This window comes from Silene latifolia, chromosome Y, assembly GCF_048544455.1.
Source record: "Silene latifolia isolate original U9 population chromosome Y, ASM4854445v1, whole genome shotgun sequence".
Taxonomy (NCBI): domain Eukaryota; kingdom Viridiplantae; phylum Streptophyta; class Magnoliopsida; order Caryophyllales; family Caryophyllaceae; genus Silene; species Silene latifolia.
Genome location: NC_133538.1, coordinates 363,320,427 through 363,343,241, shown reverse-complemented (window position 1 = coordinate 363,343,241; position 22,815 = coordinate 363,320,427). Strand labels below are relative to the sequence as shown.

The following is a 22,815-nucleotide window of genomic DNA, read 5'->3' as shown; positions in this document are numbered from 1 at the left end:
ATTAGTGCGCTGCGGAGGGAAATACCTTTTATAAAAAGCAAGAGCAAGGGTTTCCCAATTCGTGATCCCGACGGCCGTGCGGTCCAAGTCGGTCAGCCACTCCTTGGCTGAGTCAGTCAAAGAAAAAGGAAACAGCACCTCCTTAATCTTATCTTGAGTTACCCCCTTTGTGGCGGGGATAGTAGAATAGTAGTCCGTAAAGACCTCCATATACTTCCTCGTGTCTTCACCTGCCACACATCTAAAGAGGTTTCTCTCCACCAGATTGATATAAGACGGACGGATGTCAAAAGTATTGACATCCTCAGTCTGGAGATTGAAACCCTTGGGAATAGATGATGCTTTAGGCTCCGAATGACTTGCAATATTCGGCATCTTTACTGGTTGGTTTACAGGACTAAGATTGTCTTCTCCTAAATACTGGTCTTCTGTAAATAGAAAATGCTGAAACTCGGGTTCGAAAGTACTCAAGTCTTCCTTTCGTGATTCTCTTTGCAGATGGAGTCTATGCCTAAACAGTCGCTCTAGCTCAGAATCAGCTGAAACTAACTCCGACCTGTTTGACCTGGGCATACACAACACTGAAAGAGATAAATGAGAACTGTCTCAAGGAATAAAAATTCCCCGAGACGGTAAAATAAACGAAACAAAAACAGATAGGGCTATTGCCTCCCCGACAACGGCGCCAAAATTTGACAGGGCAGTCGTATACCTATCAAAAATAACCAACTAAACTAACTATATAGCTAGGAAAGTCGGGTCGATCTCCATAGGGAGGCAAGATATCTGTAAAAGGTTCATCTATCTGGTCACGAAATGGGGGTTGTATTTGGTTTTCTAAACTAAAAAGGCTTAAGGGAAAGAGAAATAAATAAGAGCAGTAAAAGGGCAGAAAACAAGAATAAGAATATCAATAAAGAGAGAACATGTCGGGATTTCGGTTCACTACGGCAGCCTAATGACTCAACTGCAAATAGTCTCGATAACTCATTGTGAGACGGATGTTGAAAGGTCCTTCTGGTCCACTTTCTATCCTAGATTTCCACTAACTTAACTTCCGTCCTCGTCAGGGTAGTCTACTATTCATAGCAGGTCTATTTAGTCCAATCTTCCAATCCAGGATTAAATTTAACCAGATTAAAGGGTAACTTAGAAGCGTGCACTCAACTAAGTCGATAAATACAATTAAATTGTCATGGGTACAGGATGTCACAAATAAGTCATCTAGCCTATTCGCTACATCGTCACAATTCTACCATAGATCTCCTAGTCCCAACATGAATTAAATTAGCTACTTATACTATCAATATTGTCAAGATTAATAATAATGAATGAACTAATAGTAAGCATAATGAAATTATAATAAAATTGCATAAACAAAGATTACGGCAGAAATTAAGGAATAGAGAAACAAGTAATTTAAAGCAACTAATAATGAAATTAAGATTAAAAGAAGAGAAGGATTACAATCGCGAGAATTCCGGCGTAAAGAACAACGAGATCCAAGCAAAATAACCCGAAAGCAAAAGTTACAGTGAAAAAGTTTAGGGAAAAGAGAAAGCAGCGTTCAAGAGTGTTTTGCAGTGAAAGATAGATAAGATGATCTAAATGACCTAATTAACTCACGCTTAAATAGAAAATAACTAAGTCCATAAACTAAAATAAGTAACACGGACTAATTAAGACCCGTGAAACACTAATCCACTCGATCGAGCAGTCTGAAACAGCTCGATCGAGTACTTCAGCCAGCAAACCATTCGATCGAGCATAAGTATCACTCGATCGAGTAACCTCGAATTCCAGCATTTCAATCGAGCACAGTAGATTACTCAATCGAACTCCTCAGCTTGTGAAACCACTCGATCGACTAAGAAAAGTCTTCGATCGAGTGTTCTTCCTCTAAAACAGCTCCAAACTCGTTGTCGACTGCTTCGTAGACCATTCCTTCATGCATTCCAATGCAGTATCTCGCTCTGAAAATACCGTCTCCTCAAAATGCATACAAAACAGGACGAAAATGGTACGATTCTACTACTTTCACGTTCATTCCTGCAAAATAGACAAGATGAACCAAAGTAGCTATTTCGGGGTATAATGCAATATAAACAGTATAAAAGTACATGGAAATATGTGCAAAAATAGACTAAAAAGACTATACAAAATGCACGTATCAGATGGTTTTGGGGATGAAGATGATGAGGAAGATTGTTATAATTTGACACAGTCATCACCCCCTCCCTATGTTTTTATGCCTATTGACTCCTCTTGTAATATTATTGAAATGACACATTCTAACGATGATACATTGATTCATAATGATTTGAGTGATGTCTTCAGCTTTGTTGATTCTTCAAGTGTGAATGTTGAGAATGAGCAAGAGAGAGTTGTGGTTAAGGAGGGTGACGTCGACGAGGTAGAACTCGAGGTTCCAAGTTTTGTTGGAGATGATCATTCCATGATTGATAATTTGGGAAATATATTACCTGTTAGAGAACCTATGGTTTTAGGGAATGATGTAATGATTGCAGGTTTCAAGGAGAGCATCAATGAGGTAAAAGCGGAGGAGTTAATTGAGTTATTTCCTCAAAAGGAGGAACCACTCACGGCTCGTTTTAAGGAGCTACCCCAGTTAGTTCTGAATGCTCCGTATATCTTATCTTTCTCTTATTTGGTTTTTCTTAGACCCAGGTCATCATACAAAGAACCATATCATGACAACGAAGCTATTTTTGAACAACGTAGAGGTTTGAAGAATCACTTGTATGCTTGTACCTCTTTTGTTCAAGAATTGTTACAATTGATATTTTGTTATTATCATTCATCTAACTTGTTTGCGAGCATGTTTGATAAACTACTCAGGGCATTGAGTTGTTCCGCTCTTGACAAATCATTCAGTTGAAGGAGATTTTTGAAAGGTAAATTTCTAGCCTTTAACTTAAGTCGGGTGGTAACTCCGCGAGATGTCGAGCCAACGATGTAAAACAACAGCGCTTCTGGGAGGCAACCCACAGTTTTGTGTGTGCAAATTTTGCAAAAAAAAAAAAAAAAAAAAAAAAAAAAAAAAAAAAAAACGAAAATCCAAAAAAAAAAGAAAAAGCAATCGGAACTGCCTTGATTTTTGGTGTTGGCGACATAAGAAGGGAGACATAGAAGGTTGGTTGGGTAGGATAGAGGCTATGGTGTGGTGTAGGCGCGGTGCGTTGTTGTGGGCACCTTGCTAATGCGGTTGGATGGATTGTTGATTTGTTGCTGGCACATATGTTTTTAGAGCTACTTGGTCATCTGTTAGGATCGGAGTAATAAGGAGCGTTAGTCTTCTTTGGTTACTCTTATCTTTTGTTGGCCTTGTGTGATTGTGTTTTATGGAATATGCTAATGGCCAAGTATGGGGAGGAGGTGTGGTGCGTGGATTGCTCTATTATACGCGATGTTGAGGCTTGATATATCTATTTGGTCGTCTGGAGTTTTTTCTGTTGAGGTTTGTTTTTTTCCTTTATTGTGTCCTTGCAACATTGAGGACAATGTTTCATTCAAGTGTGGGGAGAGAGAATCGTTCCGATTTGTACACCTTTGTAATTGTGTAGTGTGTTTATTTCAGCAAAAAAAAAAAAATGAAAAGAAAAAAAAAATGAAAGAAAAAAAAAGAAAAAGATTGATCCCGGCTAGGTGAAAACCCGAAAGAGCGCCTAGACAAGATTGGGATGTGGCCGCGGACGGAGTGAAAACCCGAAAGGGCGCTCCGGGTAAAATGAAGAATTGAGTTGCGTGCCACTGAGAGTAGAGGTGAGAAGAAAAAATTGATGAAAAGCTAGAGTGAAAACCCGCAAGGGTGGGCGCTCTAGGCAAAATGAGAGATTTAGGTAAAGAAAAATTCTTCCGATGCTATCTGCTCTCTAGTTGCTATGTTGAAGACCGTCTGGTACAAGCGTTGTGAGTCTTATTGATTTTCTTGCACTTCTGTGGATCGGTGTTGGTATGAGATTGTAATGAGTCTTTTTAGTTTACTCGAGGATGAGTAAAGATCTAAGTGTGGGGAAGTTGATAAGACGGGTTTATTATGGTGTAGGAACGTTGATCTTGGTGAGTTATTGGTGAAATAAGTGAAGTTTTGCAAGTCTAATTATATAAATTCTATCTTTTGATATATTGACGGCATTTGAGAGACTTAAGTGAATTAGGGAGTATGATGGAAATAAATTGAGGTCCGTATGAGATGGGTGCCCAAATTCAATTGGACACATGAACAATTCCAAGTGGGCTAGATATTTGATGAAGAGAACAAGGTAAGAGGCCATCAATTTCCAAGCAAATCACGTGGGCTTGTCCCATGTTTAGCCAACAATCACAAGAGAAGACCGAGTAAAGACGTGAAGCGGCTAATTTGCAACAGAATAAAATGCGACCCGCGAGATTACGTGCGACTCGCCCGTGTGGCTGCAATCGAGAGTCAACTTTGATGTCTTGTTTCCGTCTTTTCCTAATCTCACTATTCTATGATTATTTTATGATTATTATTATTATTATTATTATTATTAGATTATTAGATTATTATTATTAGTTATTATTATTAGGTTAGGTATCAAGTTCATATTTCATTCTATTATTATTCAATAAGTTGTAATTTTGGGGAGAACTCAAGAACCCTACTTGCTTTTGCTTAGAAAATTATGAGGAACTAATCCTTCCTTTCTTGGATCGACAGATTGAAGCTATTGACTAATTAATTGTGAGATTGTTCTTTCTCTCTTTTATTTCTCAAGTATTGTTTATGTCTCTTGCTCGTATTTTATGATTATTGTTTCTTTTTACTAATCTGATCAATTAGTAATTGTTTACTTTAATCTATTGCATGTTTAAAAATTGAATCTGTAATTGTTCAATTAATCTAGACTAAAGTAGCAAACTTTACCCTAATAATTTGTATGCTTTTCATCGTTATTAGGACGAAGTAGAGACTAGACATATAATTTGAATCGTTAACCGCGTGTGTTAAAGATCGTTATCTTTATTGCTTCCTTGGATTGTTAATGCTGTTGTTGGATTAAATCTAGACGCTTGGCTTAGATTTTTTAATAATTAGGGTCTTCTAATATCGCGTTTCGAGTTAGTTGACTAAACTTAAGAGGAAGGGGAAACTTGTATTTCCACAATAAAGTGCTTGAGAGTAATCGAACTAAAGACAATCGAAGACCAATTAGTTTGTTGATAGTGGATGTTTGTTGACCCAAGACCTTTAATCATCTGAATTCATCTTATTTACTTGTTCCTTGTTTTATTAGTCATTAGCTTATTCAATCACAACCCCCCCCCCCTATTATTGTTACTTGTACTCTTTACTTTTACACATTAATTACATCGTCTTCCCTGTGGATTCGACACCCGACTTACCTCTACTATATAGTTAAGGTAATAGGACTTTATTACTTATTTTTGGGAGCATACGACTTCGGCTCACCACAACCCAACCCGTCTTCATTCACCACATCATTCATTCAACCATCCCTTCTCTGTCCACGACTACAACCAGCGACATCACCATCACACCATTGAAGCAACAACAACCCGACTTCACCATCAACAACGGCACATCCACCATTAACGACCACGTCGTCATCACTTCATCATCCCCATCACACCATCACAACACCCCTACTCCACCGTGCTTCACCAGCAGGAACCACCACCGTCATCCCTCATCCTCACCAATCTGCAACAAAGAGCCCATAGCCGGCCTACCGGCTGCCTCCCTCACTACCGGCTGGGAATACATGTAAAATGCGTCCCTTTCTATCGAGAGCATCCCCAGCCGGCTACCCGTCTACCTCCCAACCGGCTCGCAATAACTCTTGCGTTCCCAGACGGTCCACCGGCTGCCGCCCCCATTACCGGCTCCCACAACACATCAAATCGCCTTTGTTTTCCATAAACTTCCCAGACGGTGGCACCACCGACAGCCGACGGGCTGGCTAGGCATCTCGTGTTGCGTGTTTTTCAATTTTGCTTGCTTTGTCTTTTTTGTTCAATCCGTAAAAACCTTTCCCCTTCCCCTTTTTTGGATTATGTCGTGTATTTGTGTTTATGGTGGGTGAGGTGAGATTATTATTATTATTATTATTATTATTATTATTATTATTATTATTATTATTATTATTATTATTATTGTTATTACTATTATTATAATTATTACTATTATTATTTTTTATTATTTTTATTATTATTATTATTATTATTACTATTACTATTATTACTATTATTACTATTATTATTATTATTATTATTATTATTATTATTATTATTACTACTATTATTAATTATTATTATTATTACTATTACTATTACTATTACTATTACTATTACTATTATTATTATTATTATTAGAGTGGAGTATAAAAGACACACTCCCATTAAATTAGTCACCGTACCACCTTACCTTACCAATTAGTTTACCTTAGATTATTCCACTCATTAGATTAGAATAATTACTCTCTCACACAATTAGATTTGACTAGACTCTCTCACATTAGAAAATTAGTCTATCATCATTGTAACAAGAACCCTAGAATTTTCCTCCCTTTAATCTCTCCTTAATAAAAACTTGTAATCTTTCTTCATCATTAATTGAATTCCTCTTTAGTTTATTCAAGATTTACAATTCTCATTAGTTTACTTTTAGAGTAGTGGGTTGCAATTTGAAGGAAGAAGAGATCCATCCTCATTATTTCAATCAAAGTTTGCTCCTTTAATTACTATTAGTATAATCTTTCCCTTAATTTACTTCCTTTCATTTATTTACATGTTTATTGTTGCTTAATTACTTGTCTTATTATTATGTTTGTTCTTCTTATTTTCATGTTAAAGTTCCCATCTTTTACTTCCAATTTCATTATCATGCTTGAGTAGTGTATTGCTTGGGTGGAGGGGAATCTTGTGTGGTTAATAGGGGTAGATTATTGGCTTGAACAAACAAGTATTACATGGGTAATTTCTCTTCTAATTGTCATGCATAGAAAATGTTTGTGGAAATGTCTCAATGAGAATTCGAGTTAATTTCACTATTTTATAACTTGTTGGGTGAGAGCTTGACTTGTAACTAGACAATTCATGACGATTAGTGGATTATGGGTAATTAGAACGAGAGTTCGATTATGCTAAGCCTTGGGTTAGTCACACATCGAGGGGTGGGGATTTGCCGTTGAATTTACCTTATTTACTTGTTAATTTGTGCCTTTACTCGACCATTTCTCTACATGAGTGAACCTGACCACCCTTGTTTCCTTAATTAGCATCTTAATCAACTTGTCATTGGTTGCTTTATTTGTAGTCTTATTAATTAGTTTATCAATCATTCAACATTTGCTATAACTAAACTAGGAAGTAGACAATTAATCTAAGAGCCAAGCACCGTCTCTGTGGATTGACTTCCTTACCCTACTACATTCATTAGTTTGGTATTGAGATTATAAATATTTTTTGGATATCGAGGAGTACGACAAACTCGGTATCAAAATGGTCAAAGTCAGCTATATGATGATCATCGGGCTCTACTCGATTCTTCAGCCAACGGGAGATTCCAGGACAACACTAATGATGCCAATGCCTGGAAACTAATTGACCAAATAGCTACCCACACTACCAAATATGGGAACCCCAGAGGTAGTACGAGAGGGGGAGGATCATCCGATGGAGCTATTGCAGCTCAGTTAGAGGCATTAACTGCCCAGATTGCCGAACTAAAGACAGCCCAGTCTTGGGGAAACCAGCAGACAGTTCATGCCATGACCCAACAGGAAAACCCTTGTGAGCGATGTGGTATGGCAGAACATGGTGCAGTTGAATGTATGAGCACCATAGAACATGCCCACGCTTTCCAGTCCTTCAAACAAGGTACATCATACTCAAATTTCTATAATGAAAGGACTAGGGAGCATCCTAATTTCTCTTATCGGAGCCAGAATGTTCTAAACCCAACTCCACCACCACTACAAGGTCCGAACCCGACATACACTATCCCTCAGAATCGTGGAAATCAACCATAAGGTGGTTATCAGAGGAACAATCAAGGAGGTCAAAAACATCACAATAATAACCTGTCTGACATTAAGGCCATGCTACAGCAACAGATAGCGGCTTCACAGAAGCAAGAGGCCCTTATTACTCAGTTAATGGCACATAATAAGATGTTGGACAATCAAATTGCCCAATTATCTAATTCTAGTAGACAACCAGGTACGTTGCCATCTCAGCCTGAGAAGTCACATGACATGGCTAATGCGATTCATCTTCGAAGCGGTCTTACTTATGATGCACCTGTGATGCCTGAGAATGTTGAAGAGGTCATAATTGAGGAGTTAGATGTGGATGTGAAAAAAAAAGTCCGCTGAAGTTGTTGTAACACCTGAAAAAAATCGATCCGACTTTTTCTCCTGACGAAGTTACTGATCCATTACTTGTTACTGATGGGACGCCTTTTAATACTGATAAGGTGTCTAATTCTGATAAAGGGAAGAGTAAAGGTGCTGACCCGCCAATCGTTATCAAGGTACCTTTTCCGGGGTGCCTAAAAAACACAAAAGTCGAGCAGCAATTCGGTAAATTCTTGGAGGTCGTCAAAAATCTTCAGGTAACTGTACCTTTTACCAAGATAATTACCCAGGTACCCTCTTATGCTAAATTTATGAAAGTTATTTTGACCCGTAAGAGGAGCTTTAACGAAGTGGAGACCATTGTTTCTACAAAAGAGTGTAGTGCACTCCTACAAAGCAAGTCTCCGCCTAAATTGAAGGATCGAGGTAGTTTTTCAATTCCCTGTACCATAGGCACTCATGTAATAGATAAAGCTTTATGTGATTTGGGTGCCAGTGTCAGTGTCATGCCATATTCGGTTTGCGAGAAACTGAACATGGGACATCTTAAAGTGTGACCCTACAAATGGCTGACTGGACAGTTAAGCGACCTCTAGGTATATTAGAAGATGTCCCTGTTAAGATAGGTAAATTCTTTATACCTATTGATTTCATTGTGTTAGATATGGCTGAAGATACTCAGATTCCTATAATCTTGGGTAGGCCATTTTTACATACTGTAGGGGCCATTATTGATGTCAAACAGGGACGTTTGACTCTCGAGGAAGGGGATAATAAGGTGACTTTTAACTTGGCTAGCACGCTGGCTAAGCCTATGATAGAGGATACATGTTATGCTATAGACATTGTAGATGAATCTATGTTTGACTATTGGACGGGATCCCTTCTCGGGGACCCGTTAGAAGCTTTGATAGCTCTTGATGATTTTGCAGAGGATGTACAGGTCGACTACAGGACGATGAAAGCTGCTCTAAAAGGTAAGGAGTTCACTATTGAGAAAGGTGAGACGGTAAACGCCATTATGGAAACCTCTTTTGCTGCTGAGGCAAAGATTCCAGAGCGTAAACCCCTTCCTTCTCATCTTAAATATGTATTCTTAGATGACTCCGAGCAATATCCTGTTATTGTTAATGCTAAACTTGATGATAACCAACTTTTTGCTCTGTTGGTCGTTCTTAAGAAAAACAGGAAAGCTCTAGGATACAGTTTGGATGACCTTAAGGGCATTAGTCCTGACATTTGTATGCCCATAATTGAGTTAGAGGAAGGACATAAACCTTGCCAGCAGGGTCAGCGAAAGTTAAATCCTAAGATGCAGGATGTTGTTATGGCAGAGGTGATGAAACTACTTGATGCAGGTATTATTTACACCGTTGGCAACTCCAACTGGGTAAGTCCAGTTCAGTTAGTCCCAAAGAAAGAAGGGACTACGGTGGTGAAAAATGAGAAAAATGAATTAATACCAACTAGAGTAGTAACAGGTTGGCGGATGTGCATTGATTACAGACAATTAAATACCGCCACCAAGAAAGATCACTTTCCTCTTCCTTTTATTGATCAGATGGTAGAGATATTGGCCTCATATAAATTTTTCTGTTATTTAGATGGATATTCAGGTTTCTTTCAGATCCCAATCCATCCCGACGATCAAAAAAATACTACTTTTACTTACCCGCATGATGTTTTTGCTTATCGCAGAATGCCATTTGGATTATGTAATGCCCCAGCTACCTTTCAGAGGTGCATGATGGGGATATTTTCTAAGTATATAGAGTCTATTATGGAGGTATTTATGGACGATTTCAGCGTATATGGTAATGATTTTGATGATTGTCTGTCTAACCTTGAGAAATTTTTGCAGCGATATATTGAAGTTAATTTAGTGCTGAATTGAGAGAAGTGCCATTTTATGGTCAATGAGGGCATTGTGATACGTGCATTTTATATAGTCTTTTTAGCCTTATTTTGCACGTATTTCTATGTACTTCTGCACCGTTTTGTATTGTAATATGCCCTGAAATGGCTACTTTGGTTTGTTTTGTCTGTTTTGTAGGAATGAACCTGAAAGTAGTGGAACCGTACGCTTTTCGTCCTGTTTTGCATGCATTTGGAAGAGACGTGAATTTAGAGCGAGAGCACTGCATTGGGATGCGTGAAGGAATGGTCAACGAAGCAGTCGGCAACGAGTTTGAAGCTGTTTTGGAAGAAGGACACTCGATCGAGAAGACTTATGGTCGATCGAGTGCTCTTATGAGCTGAAGAGATCGATCGAGTAGTTTATTCTCCTCGATCGAATGGCTGTTTTGAGGCTTTCCTCGATCGAATAAGCTTTCTACTCGATCGAGAGGATCTTATGCTGAAGTCCTCGATCGAGTGGTTTTATACTGCTCGATCGAGAGGTTATTAGTTTACATGGGCTTTAATCAACCCGCGTTGCCTATTTTAGTTAATGGACTTTGTTATTTCTATTTAAGCATCGAATAATTAGGTCATTAGCACTTCGAAGAACACTTCTCTTACTCTTAATTACTCTGAGAACGTAGCTTATTTTCTCTTAATATTTCCCTAAAACTTTCCTCTGTAAACCTTTTCTCTCTCAATCTTTGCTTAGTGGATTTGATCTTTACGCCGGAAATGCTTAAGATTGTAATCTCTTTTCTCCTTTTAATCATATTATTGTTATTAGTTGCTTTAATCACTTGTTTTGTTATCTTAATTTCTGCCCTAATCTAGTTTATGCCATATTATTATTGTTGCATCATGTTTATTGTTAGTTCATTCATCATTATTAATATTGACAACATTAATAGCATGAGTAGCTAAATTCATTCATGTTGGGATTAGGGGATCTATGGTAGAATTGTGACGATGTAGCGAATAGGATAGATGATTTATTTGTGAGAATCTGTACCCATGGCAATTTAATTATAATACCGACTTAGTTAAGTGCACGCTTCTAAGTTACCCTTTAATGTGGTTAAATTTATTCCTGGATCGGAAGATTGGACTAAATAGACCTGCTATGAACAGTAGACTACCCTGACGAGGACAGAAGTTAAGTTAGTGGAAATCTAGGATAGAAAGTGGACCGGAAGGACCTTTCCAATATCCGTCTCACAGTAAATTATCTAGACTATTTGCAGTTGAGTCATTAGGCTATCGTAGTGAACCGAAATCCTGACATGCTCTCTCTTTATTGATTATCTTTTATCGCATTTTCTGCCTTTTACTGCTCTTTCTTTACTACTCTTTCCCTTAAGCCTTTTTAGTTTAGAAAACCAAATTCAAACCTCCCATTTTGTGACCAAATAGACGAACTTTTAACAGATATCTTGCCTCCCTGTGGAGATCGACCCGACTTCCCTAGCTATATTAGTTAGTGCCAGTTGGTTATTTTTGGTAGGTACACGACTAGCCTGTCACATTGTCCTTGGGCACTTAGTATCTGATAAGGGTATTCAGGTTAATAAAGTAAAGGTGCAAGTGATTGAGCAATTACCTCCTCCCGTTAATGTTAAGGGGGTTAGGAGTTTCCTTGGTCATGCTGACTTTTACCACAGGTTTATTAAGGACTAGTCTAAAATTGCTAAACCACTTACACAATTGCTATTTAAGGATGCACCATTTAATTTTACTGATGAATGTCTTACTGCTTTTAACAGGTTAAAACAGGCATTGATTACAACACCAATCATTCAGCCCCCAGACTGGGAGCTGCCTTTTGAGATTATGTGTGATGCTAGTGATTACGCAGTTGGTGCGGTGCTGGGCCAGCGGAAAGACAAAGCTTTGAGTGCTATTTACTATGTGAGCCAAACTCTGGATGAGGCTCGGATGAAATATACAACAACAGAGAAGGATCTATTAGCTGTGGTATACGCGCTGGAGAAATTCAGGTCTTACTTATTAGGTTCGAAAGTTACTGTATTTTCTAACCATGCAGCGCTGAGGTACCTATTTACTAAGAAAGAAGCCATGCCAAGACTATTGCAATGGATACTCCTTCTTTAGGAGTTTTATTTGGAGATTAAAGACAAGAAAGGCGCTGAGAATTTGGTAGCTAATCATTTATCACGCCTACCATTGCAAGACGGGGGAGATTCTTTACCTGTTGATGACTCTTTCCCTGATGATATTTTGATGGCTATTTCTAATGCTGAAACTCCTTGGTATGCTGATTATGCTAATTTTATTGTAGGTGATTTATTGCCTCCTGACTTGTCATATCAGCAGAGGAAGCGGTTCCTTCATGACGTGTAGCAGTATTTCTAGGATGATCCTTATCAGTTCAAGGAATGTGCTGATGGTCTTTACAGATGGTGTATACCGCAGTGGGAGACTAAAGATATTCTTGAAGCTTGTCATTCGTCCTCATATGGTGGTCACCACAGTCCTTCAAGGACCGTGTGTAACATCCCCATACTCCAAGTGCCTTACCAGGACCACCCAGGTATAAAGATGTTACCATCTCGGTTACCCGAGGCAATGATAATCAAATAAACAATAATGAAACAATGTTTAAATGGAAATACTTTAGTTAAAGGTTACAATCCAAAAACCAAACCAAAATACGAATACATGTTCTCAAACCAACTGTCTACTGAGCTAACTGAAATGTTTATGAAAACTACTAAGCTACAGCGGAAGACTTCTATCATCAGATCGTGGCAACCCCAGCTATCCCAGTAACTCGACTCATACCTGCTCAATAACTGCTCACCATCCCCAAATGGATCACCACAGTTTTTAAAACATTAACCGGGGTCAGTACTATTCACACAAATTATATAATCAATAGTACAGTAAACAACACAGCTCAAGAGTCACACACAATCACCCACACCAATCAATCTCCGTCACCGACTGTCCACTGGACCAGCCCTGTCAGTGGGGGACCGCAGCCGTACCCACCAAATCGCCGCACATCATACCGAGCGATAACCCTGTCCTATTAATGTGCACATCCCCTTCCGTGGCGGGTTCCATGAAGGGCGAAACTAGGGCGTGAAGCCACTCCCGTAAGTGACTCCACTCAGCCGAGAACGCATCTCGAGAACCAGAGAAAAACAATCACTATCACAATACAACATCAACAACCGTCTGAATCAACCAACAATCACTAACTACAGCACAATCACCACACATTATGTAATTAATACTGAGTAGGGAAACCCGACCTGGAAAGCACAACACAATCAGACGATCTCACAGCTGATATCAAAACGATTCCTCTACGAATCCTCTTCCTAACATACAAACACATAATCACTACCAATCATACAAAACAACAAAACCCCCAAATCTCAAATTAGGGTTTAACCAACTTTAATGAAATGCTATAGAAACGGTATATAGGTCTTACCCTCGACGCAAGGATCACAACGGTATAAAGAAAGGTAAAATCCGACCTTCCAAGCTTCGGGATTTGCCAACAATGAGATTAAAGCGAATGACGTAGTTTGATTTCTCTTCTCACAGTGATTAGGTTTTAAAAAGTGTTTAAAGAACAATGACGGAAGTAATATATACTCTAATCGCATTATTAACACAACCCGAGAAATCATCCCCCGTAAACCGGCTACTCGATCGAGTAGCTAAAGTACTCGATCGAGTGCCCTCTTACTCGATCGAGTATCCACGTTACTCGATCGAGTACCCAATAGGTCAGAAACTATTTTAAACTGCAACTCACCCTTACTCGACAGAGTAAGGCCTACTCGATAGAGTACCCAGAGACTCATAAATACGTAGTATTACAGTCTTCCCTCCTTAAAAAGAACTTCGTCCCCGAAGTTCAAACCACAACAAAATAAAGACTCACACTACAACACTCCCGACTCAACAACCAAAACAAACTCAACACAAAACATGTTACTAACCCAAACTCAACCCGACTCAACGACAACAACTATACCGACATAACATAACAAAGGTATAAAAACTCTTAAAAACTCTTTGCGATCATCTCCTACCCCCCTAAAAGAAACAAGGTTACGTCCCCGTAACCATACATACCTGATCAAAAAGGAAAGGGTAACGCTCTCTCATGGCATCCTCTGCCTCCCATGTAGCTTCCTCAGTCTCGTGGTTAGACCAAAGGATCTTAAGCAAAACTGTCTCACCACTCCTAGTCTTCCTAACCTTCCGGTCAAGAATCTGCTTAGGCACCTCAAGATATGATAAGGACTCATCTAGCTCTAAGCTCTCTGCCTCTAACACATGTGACGGGTCACTCACATACTTCCGCAGCTGTGATACATGAAACGCATTATGCACTCTCTCTAACGCAGCTGGTAAAACCAGACGATATGCAACCTTCCCAACTCGCTCTAAGATCTCATAAGGCCCGATGAACTTCTGACTTAGCTTGCCTTTCTTTCCAAATCTCATAACCCCACGCATAAGGGACACTTTCAGAAGAACTTTATCCCCAAATTGAAACTCTATATCCCGGTGATGTAGATCTGCGTAACTCTTTTGCCTATCCTGAGCTGCTCTCATCCGTTCCCTGATCATCTTTATCTGTTCAACCATCTCATGTACCATCTCTGGTCCTAGAACCATTGCCAAACCTTTGTCGTCCCAACAAATCGGACTCCTACATCTCCTCCCATATAAAGCCTCAAACGGTGCCATGCCAATACTAGTGTGATAGCTGTTGTTGTAAGAAAACTCTATCAAATCCAACCTCTGTTCCCGGCTACCACCAAAGTCCATCACACAAGCTTGTAACATATCCTCAAGAGTTTTCATTGTTCTCTCTCGCCGACCGACTGTCGTCGCAGGATGAAAAGTTGTACTCATCTTCAAAGTTGTTCCCAAAGATTCCTGCAACTCTTTCCAAAACCTTGAGATAAATCTTGCATCTCTGTCAGACACTATGTCCTTAGGGACTCCATGTAACTTTAGCACATTCTTTCGATAAGCCAAAGCTAATTGTGCTTTAGTCCATGTATCTTTCATTGGTACAAAATGAGCTGACTTGGTCAGTCGATCCACTATCACCCATATCATGTTGTTACCCTGTTGACTCTTTGGCAAACCCACGATAAAATCCATAGAAATGGATTCCCACTTCCACTCAGGTACCTCTAAAGACTGAATCTTACCTTGTGGTCGTCGCTGTTCCCCTTTAACTCTCTGGCATGTCAAACAACGGGCCACAAACTCAGCTGTTTCTTTCTTCATCCCAGGCCACCAAAACGTGTTCTTCAAATCCTTGTATAGCTTGTCACCACCTAGATGTACTGAGTACGGTGTACAATGTGCCTCTGTCATGATTGTCTTTTTCAGCTCCTCATCATTAGGGACACACCACCTACCATCGAACCTCAAACTACCATCTGTATGAATATAGAATCGAGACACTGTCCCTTTCTCTACTCCAGCTCTCCACTCAACCATCTTAGGATCCAAAGCCATTTCATCTGCGAATATCATCATAAAGATCAGGCCGCATTGTCAAATCTCCCACAAAGATCCCTCTCTCGCATCATATGTATCCCAAATTTCCCCACCTCATCTCTCAACCTCATCAAAGAAGAGAGCGTACGAGAATGTACACTCTTCCTACTCAAAGCATCTGCAACAACATTGGCTTTCCCTTCATGGTAGATAATATCCATATCATAATCGCCAATCAGCTCCATCCACCTCCTCTGTCTCATGTTCAACTCCTTTTGAGTGAAGATGTACTTGAGACTCTTGTGATCCGAAAATAGCTTAAAGGTCGCCCCATAAAGGTAATGTCTCCAAATCTTGAGAGCAAACACCACTGCACCCAACTCTAGATCATGTGTAGGGTAGTTCTCCTCATACGGCTTCAACTGCCTAGAATCATAGGCAATCACCTTACCGTTCTGCATCAATACACATCCTAACCCATTCTTTGAGGCATCTGTATAAACCTCAAAGTTCTCGATCCCTTCAGGCAATGCTAAGATAGGAGATGTGGTCAAACGCTCCTTTAATGTTTGGAACGCCTTTTCACAACTCTCATCCCAGCGAAACCTGTTCTCTTTCCTCATCAAAGCTGTCATAGGTCTAGCTATCTTGGAGAAATCTTTCACGAACCGTCTGTAGTATCCAGCTAAACCCAAGAAACTTCGATCTCAAAGCAACATTCTTTGGTGCTTCCCACTTTGTCACCGCCTCAATCTTTGCCAGGATCCACGCCTACTCCCTCCTTAGAGATCACATGCCCCAGAAAAGCAACTTTCTCTAACCAGAACTCACACTTGGACAGCTTAGCATACAACTCATGCTCCCTCAAAGTCTGCAACACAATCCTCAGATGCTCCTCATGCTCCTCCTTAGTCTTAGAGTAGACTAAGATGTCATCGATAAACACCACCACAAACTTGTCTAAAAACTTTCTGAAGATTCTGTTCATCAAGTCCATAAACACAGCCGGTGCATTAGATAACCAAAACGGCATCACCACGTACTCATAATAGCCATACCTCGACGTGAAAGCTGTCTTCGGTATGTCCACCTCTCTAATCTTCACCTGATGGTACCCCGACCTCAAATCAATCTTAGAAAAGACTGATGCACCACTCAACTGATCAAACAGGTCATCTATCCTTGGCAAAGGATACTTGTTATTCACTGTCACTCGGTTCAGCTCCCTGTAGTCTATGCACAACCTCAGACTCCCATCTTTCTTCTTCACGAAAAGAACTGGTGCTCCCCACGGCGATACACTAGGTCTAATGTATCCCTTCTCTATCAGGTCATCTAACTGTTTCCTGCTCCTCCATCTCTTTAGGACCCATCCGGTACGGTGCTTTAGAGATTGGCCCCGTCCCCGGTTTCGACTAAACGGTGAAATCTATCTCCCTCTTTGGCGGTAACCCCAGAATCTCCTCTGGAAAAACATCTGCAAACTCTCCCACCACTAGTATGTGATCAACTGTCGGACTCTCTATCCGGTCATCTCTCACATGGCACAAGATCAAAGGACATCCCTTCCTCGGATAAGACTTGGTGTGATTTGCAATCAACTTAACTTTGGGTTTGACTAGAAACCCACGATAAGACACACTAACACCCTTAGGCCCTCTCAAGGACACTTTCTTTTTATGACAGTCTATCTTAGCTTTATACTTTCCCAACCAATCCATCCCAACTATCATCTCAAAACCGTCAAAAGGAAACTCTAGCAAGTCTACAGGTAGATCAACTTGCCCAACTATCATAGACACATCTCTAAACAACCTCTCACATGATACAGACTCACCCGAAGGTATAAAAACTTTCTCACTTACAGACTCATATACCCTCAAACCCAACCGTTTCACATGACTCGAAGATACAAACGACTGAGACGCCCCCGAATCAAACAAAACAAAGGTATGAACACCGTTAACAAGAAAAGTACCAGTGATAACATGTGCATCCTCCTCAGCTGCTTTCTTGTCCATCATGAACAACTTTCTAATGGTCTTCTGTCCACCTCCCTGGACAGTACTGGCTGATGTGGTCGGCTTAGCACCCGACCCCTGATTGTTGTTGTTGTTTGTAGCTGGTTTCTGATAAGAATTACCGCCATTGCGGTTACCTCCACCCTGATAGCTCTGACTTCTTCGGTTAGGCCATAACCCAGACGGTCTATTGCTCGCATAACTCTGTGCAGGTCCCTGAGAATAGCTCCTCCGAGCCGATCCCTGAAAAGCTCCCGGTGCACTCGTGCACTCATGTCTCTTGTGGCCTACACCGCTACAGCCATAGCAGGTCATCCCCCAACTACCGCTACCACTCACACACGCCACGCCCAAAGGAAGCCCCAAAGATCAACCCGAGAAGAAAAGCCTCTAGCTTGGGTGTGGTTGCCTTTCTTATGACTAGATTGGCCACCACCCTCACTCTCAGCCTTTCTTTTCTCACTCACTCACTCCTGAGCCATCTCCACCAACCTCTCAGCTCTCCCAGCCCTCTCATAAGCTTCCTTAACATCGGTAAGGACTCCCACGGGTAACTTATCCATAATCTTGGGTGTCAACCCTCTCTCAAACCTCAGCGCCAGGTTCTCCTCACTCAAACCCATATCCTCAGCATACCTAGACTTCTCATTAAACTACTTATAGTACTCAGCAACTGACATATCAGATGTCATCTTAAACCCATCAAACTCCTCTCTCAGCTTACTCCTCACATGTTCCAGTACAAACTCTTTCCTCATAGCCCTCCGAAACTCTTCCCAAGGTATGGCAGGTAAGCCCTGGTTCGCAAACATCTCCCTAGCACCCACCTTCACCGTATCCCACAACTTGCCAGCTGCTTCCCTCAGGTAGAACGCAGCTTGTTCTACTCTCATCTCATCAGGACAGTGAACCAGGTCTAGTATGTTCTCCATCTCACGATGCCAGTTGTCAAGAAGGTTTGGTTCCCCGGTTCCTGTGTACTCATTTTAGGAAAATTGTTTGTCATGACGATTCTAGGGAAAGAGAGAAAGAATTAAAAGAGGAAGTTGGAAGGGATTTTGGAATTCTTCCCTAAATAATCGTACTGATTGATTTACTCTTTTTTTTTATTAATGACTTACCCAACTTTTAGCAACTTTGGGCTCAAAATTTTGGGGCCCTAGGCAGTGGCACGGGCTACACAGCCCCAAAGACGACCCTGTTAATAATCTATGCTCCCCCGATTATTTGGAATTGCGGTAAAATATTTTTTGCAGAATTAGGGAAATCACAATGTATCTCTTGTTGGTAAAAATGGCAAAATGAAATGCTTATTACTATCTCTGTATTTCAAGTGAGGTACCCATGTGAATGTGACCTATTTCATTTAGCTATCATACCCTTAAATTTGGAAGTAAATCTGCTTGTCGACTTGCTATTTTACATGTGCCATTTTCAAATGTTAGATTTTTTTTTCCTACGGGGTTGATGACTGATTTCTTTCAAGGCAGCACCTTTTGAGGATGAACATTGATGATTCAAAGTCTAACCTCACAAGTGAACGAGTTCGTTGCACTATTTAAGGGTCGAATTTGCAAGGAGAGTGGGAAATTACCAATCATTTTTTGTTTTTGGTTTAGCTAAGTCGACGCAATTTGAGTTGAGGTTATAGATTAAACAACTACACTAATAGAATGTAAATAAACTAAAAAGACGAAAAATGAACAAGTGAGATTAAGGAGTTGTGAATCAAGGATGAGAAAAGCCTAGGACCCGATCTTCCCACCAACAATTCGGGTTTACTATCATGATTCCATTAGACTAGCCATTGGGGGTGATACAAAGGGGGAGATGCCTCTAATTCGCCTAATACCCCCTCTCGGGTTCGCATTAGGACACTAGTCCCCCCAACCCCCTTCCCTTTCGGTCTCGGAGGTCGGAATCCTAAGGTAGAAACCCGACTACCCTAGAAATGTGCACTTCTCTAAGGCAACCTAGCTTCTCCTAAGTCCAAAAGCCCTCACCATTTTCCGGGTCATCCAACTCCTTCTCTCAAAGGTCGAATTCAAACACTAAACTAGGGGCGCCCTCCCAAGGTTCCCCCTTTCGGTCTGAACCTAGGTAGCAATAGGTCCAACCATTGGGTACCCGGTTCCTAACCTAACCAACTCTCATTGGTGGATAAGGGTCACAAACCAATCAATACCCACAATTGACCAAATCAACAAATCAATTCTCTAGCCTACCCTTACTAATCCTCCCCAACAACTATTTTATAGGAATCAATCAAATAAACCACTCATGTTAGGGTTAAATCGAGTCCTAGCTAAAGGACTACTCACTAATCATGGTTATCAAGACAAAATAATTGATAAAGATGGATTCCTTAACTATGAACATGATGTGAAATTGAATTCTATAATTAATCATGCAATAAACCAACAAATCTAAGAGAAAAGACTAATTAAACTAGAATGAAAAAGAAATTAAAGCAAAAAGATACAAACTTTGACACAAATACCCAAAGATTCAATCTTTGGAGGAGAAACAACAATGGTGAACATGAACAAGATGAACAAGAGAGAGAAAATTATAATCTAACAACAAAGAGAAGAATTCAACCACAAACAATTAAACAAAACTTGAAAGAGAGCAAATGTAAACAAATGAAATTAAGGGAGAGAATTGTACCAACTTAATAGCAAAAGGAAGGAACTTGAATTGAAATAAGAATGGAGAAAAATCTTCAATCTTGTTACAACCCAATTACTAGAACTAATAATGTGTTAATTATTGAAGGATTGAATCTAATTAGGGAAAGATTAACAAAGTAATTAGCAAAGGTTCAAACTTGGGAATGGGAATGATGTAGATCTAGGGTTGTATGTACAAATGATTAAAGGAGGGGATATTTATAGGTTACACACGAATTAGGTTGGAAATTACAAAGGAGGGTAAAATGCGGAAGAGGAGTCCCAGCCGGTCGACCGGCTACCGGTGGTCTCACCGGCTGGGAGTTCCCTCTAAGAATCAAGCTGAAAAAATATCATCAGGTGCTTCTGGCCGGTGGACCGGCTGCCGGTGGTCCACCGGTTGGGAGCTGATTTGACTTTCCCTCTTGTTTTGTTGACTTTGTTCTTCATCTTGCGCTCCCGGCCGGCCGGCTGCCGGTGCCTTGCCCGGCTGGGAGTTCTCTGGAATTTCTTCAATTTCTTCCTTCTTCTTGTTCTCCCAGCCAGGTGGCCGGCTGCCGGTGGCCTGACCGACTGGGAGTTCTCTGTAACTTCCTTCCTAATATGCAATGTTAAGTGTTGGGTGAGTTCTAGCCGGTTGCCGGCCTACCGGCTGGGAGCTCCTCTCAGCATTTCTTCCTCCTATCTTCATACTTAGCCTATCAAACCGTGTCTCTTGCTGCAATTTCTTCATTTCCGCCTCAAAACCTGCAAGACGGACATAATATCATAGACTAGGGAATCGGGGTACAAAATGCAAGGCAAGACGTATACAACCAACTCGAATTGAGTCGGAAAATATGAAAATAAGGAAGGAAGTTGGCGTAAATGAATACTATATCAAACCTCCCCACACTTGAACATTACTCGTCCCCAAGTAAGTGGGTGAGTCAAAACGAGACCCTTGTTCAACTATAGACTAACTATGCTAATAATATCCGATGGAAGGCAATTAACGGGCCTCCTCCGTCCCTTCCACTCACAATGAGGTGCAATGAGGTATGCACTCCTTTGCAAGGCAAGTGGGGCTTGTGGAAAAATGTGATGCATCCAACATGTAAGCACATAAGCAAGTAATAGAATGCATCTAATAAAAATGGTCCACTTTCCTCATCTAAGTGGCCGAGTTTTCACCACAAAAACATGGTCTTAGTCGGGAAATACCGTCCCAGAATTCCAACGGAGGTGAAAACTCCCTAAGGGTGGCCCAAGCAACCCCTATATGACTACCAAAGCTCAAGAAACAAATTCAAGAGCGGGGAAAGGAGAAGTGGAACTAGTCCTCCGAGATTTACAAGACCGACAGAATATTCAACCGAAGACCTATGACTAAAAGGACCTAAGTCAATGACATCCTCACGGTTTTCACTCCTCATTTATTTTAAGAACGGGTGTTTTTTGTGTACAAAAAGTAGCCAAAACACTCTCCTACTACGACTCGAGGGTAAAACTTTAGTCGTAAATAGTGTAACTCTAATGTTTCAAGGGTATAACTTTAGTCATAAAATGTATAACTTTAATGTTTTAAGTGTATAACTTTAGTCGTAAATAGTATAACTTTTATAAAAACCAAATAAATATGAAAAATCGTAATTAATCAACAAATATTAAATCTGAACAAATTAAAATAACAACCCATCAATAACCAACAAAAATTAAACAACCAAATAACAATAACAAAATAAAGTAAATCTGAAAAAACCACCAAAAAAAAACAAAATAACAAAATAACAAAAACCAAAAAACAAAGAACAAAATAAAGTAAATCTGAAAAATTAAAAAAAAATGGACAATGAAAATAAAACAAAACCCATACAAAAACGAGATTAGTGACAATAAATACTAAAAAACCAAACGAAAAAAAAAAATCTGAAATTTGAAATTTAAACGAATCTCAGAAGGGGTTTGGTGACCCGGTTTAGGGCTTCGTTTTTGAAGGGGTTGCGGGTTGGTTTGGGTCTGGGTATGGACAGATCTAGGTCGAGGGTGGTGAGAGGAGTCGAGTGGTGGTTCTGGGTGGCCGTGAGGGTGGCTGTAGGTGGCGGGAAATGGGAGAGAAAGAGAGATGTCGGGTTGGTTATGGTTGTTGATGTCGCGGCTGCTGTTGCGTTATTGCCTCTGTGGTGGGTGGTGGCTGCCGACATGGTGGCCACCCTTGAAACCACCGTGTTCAGGCCGACACAGTGGTAGTGGTGGCGGCCACGGTGGTGGTGGTTAGTGTAGGTGTGTAGTGTGTGTGGTTGTTGCGGGTGGGATTGTTGGTGTCGGGGGGGAGGGGGTTGACGGTAGGGTCGTGGGCTGCTGCTGGTCGTGGCC

General features: G+C 40.4%; 1 protein-coding gene across 1 annotated transcript; it reads left to right on the top strand.

Moving 5' to 3' along the window:
- The first annotated feature begins 8,105 nt into the window (after positions 1-8,105).
- On the top strand, positions 8,106-8,920 carry LOC141631746 (uncharacterized). Its single transcript, XM_074444374.1, has 3 exons — positions 8,106-8,372; positions 8,483-8,539; positions 8,654-8,920. The coding sequence occupies exons 1-3, from the start codon at positions 8,106-8,108 to the stop codon at positions 8,918-8,920; spliced, it is 591 nt and encodes a 196-aa protein (XP_074300475.1).
- The last annotated feature ends 13,895 nt before the right edge of the window (positions 8,921-22,815 follow it).

Coding starts and splice junctions, on each gene's coding strand:
- LOC141631746 (XM_074444374.1), top strand. CDS start 8,106: ATGCTACAGCAACAGATAGCGGCTTCACAGAAGCAAGAGGCCCTTATT. Junction 8,373..8,482: donor ATGTGGATGTGAAAAAAAAA/GTCCGCTGAAGT, acceptor AATACTGATAAG/GTGTCTAATTCTGATAAAGG. Junction 8,540..8,653: donor ACCCGCCAATCGTTATCAAG/GTACCTTTTCCG, acceptor ATAATTACCCAG/GTACCCTCTTATGCTAAATT.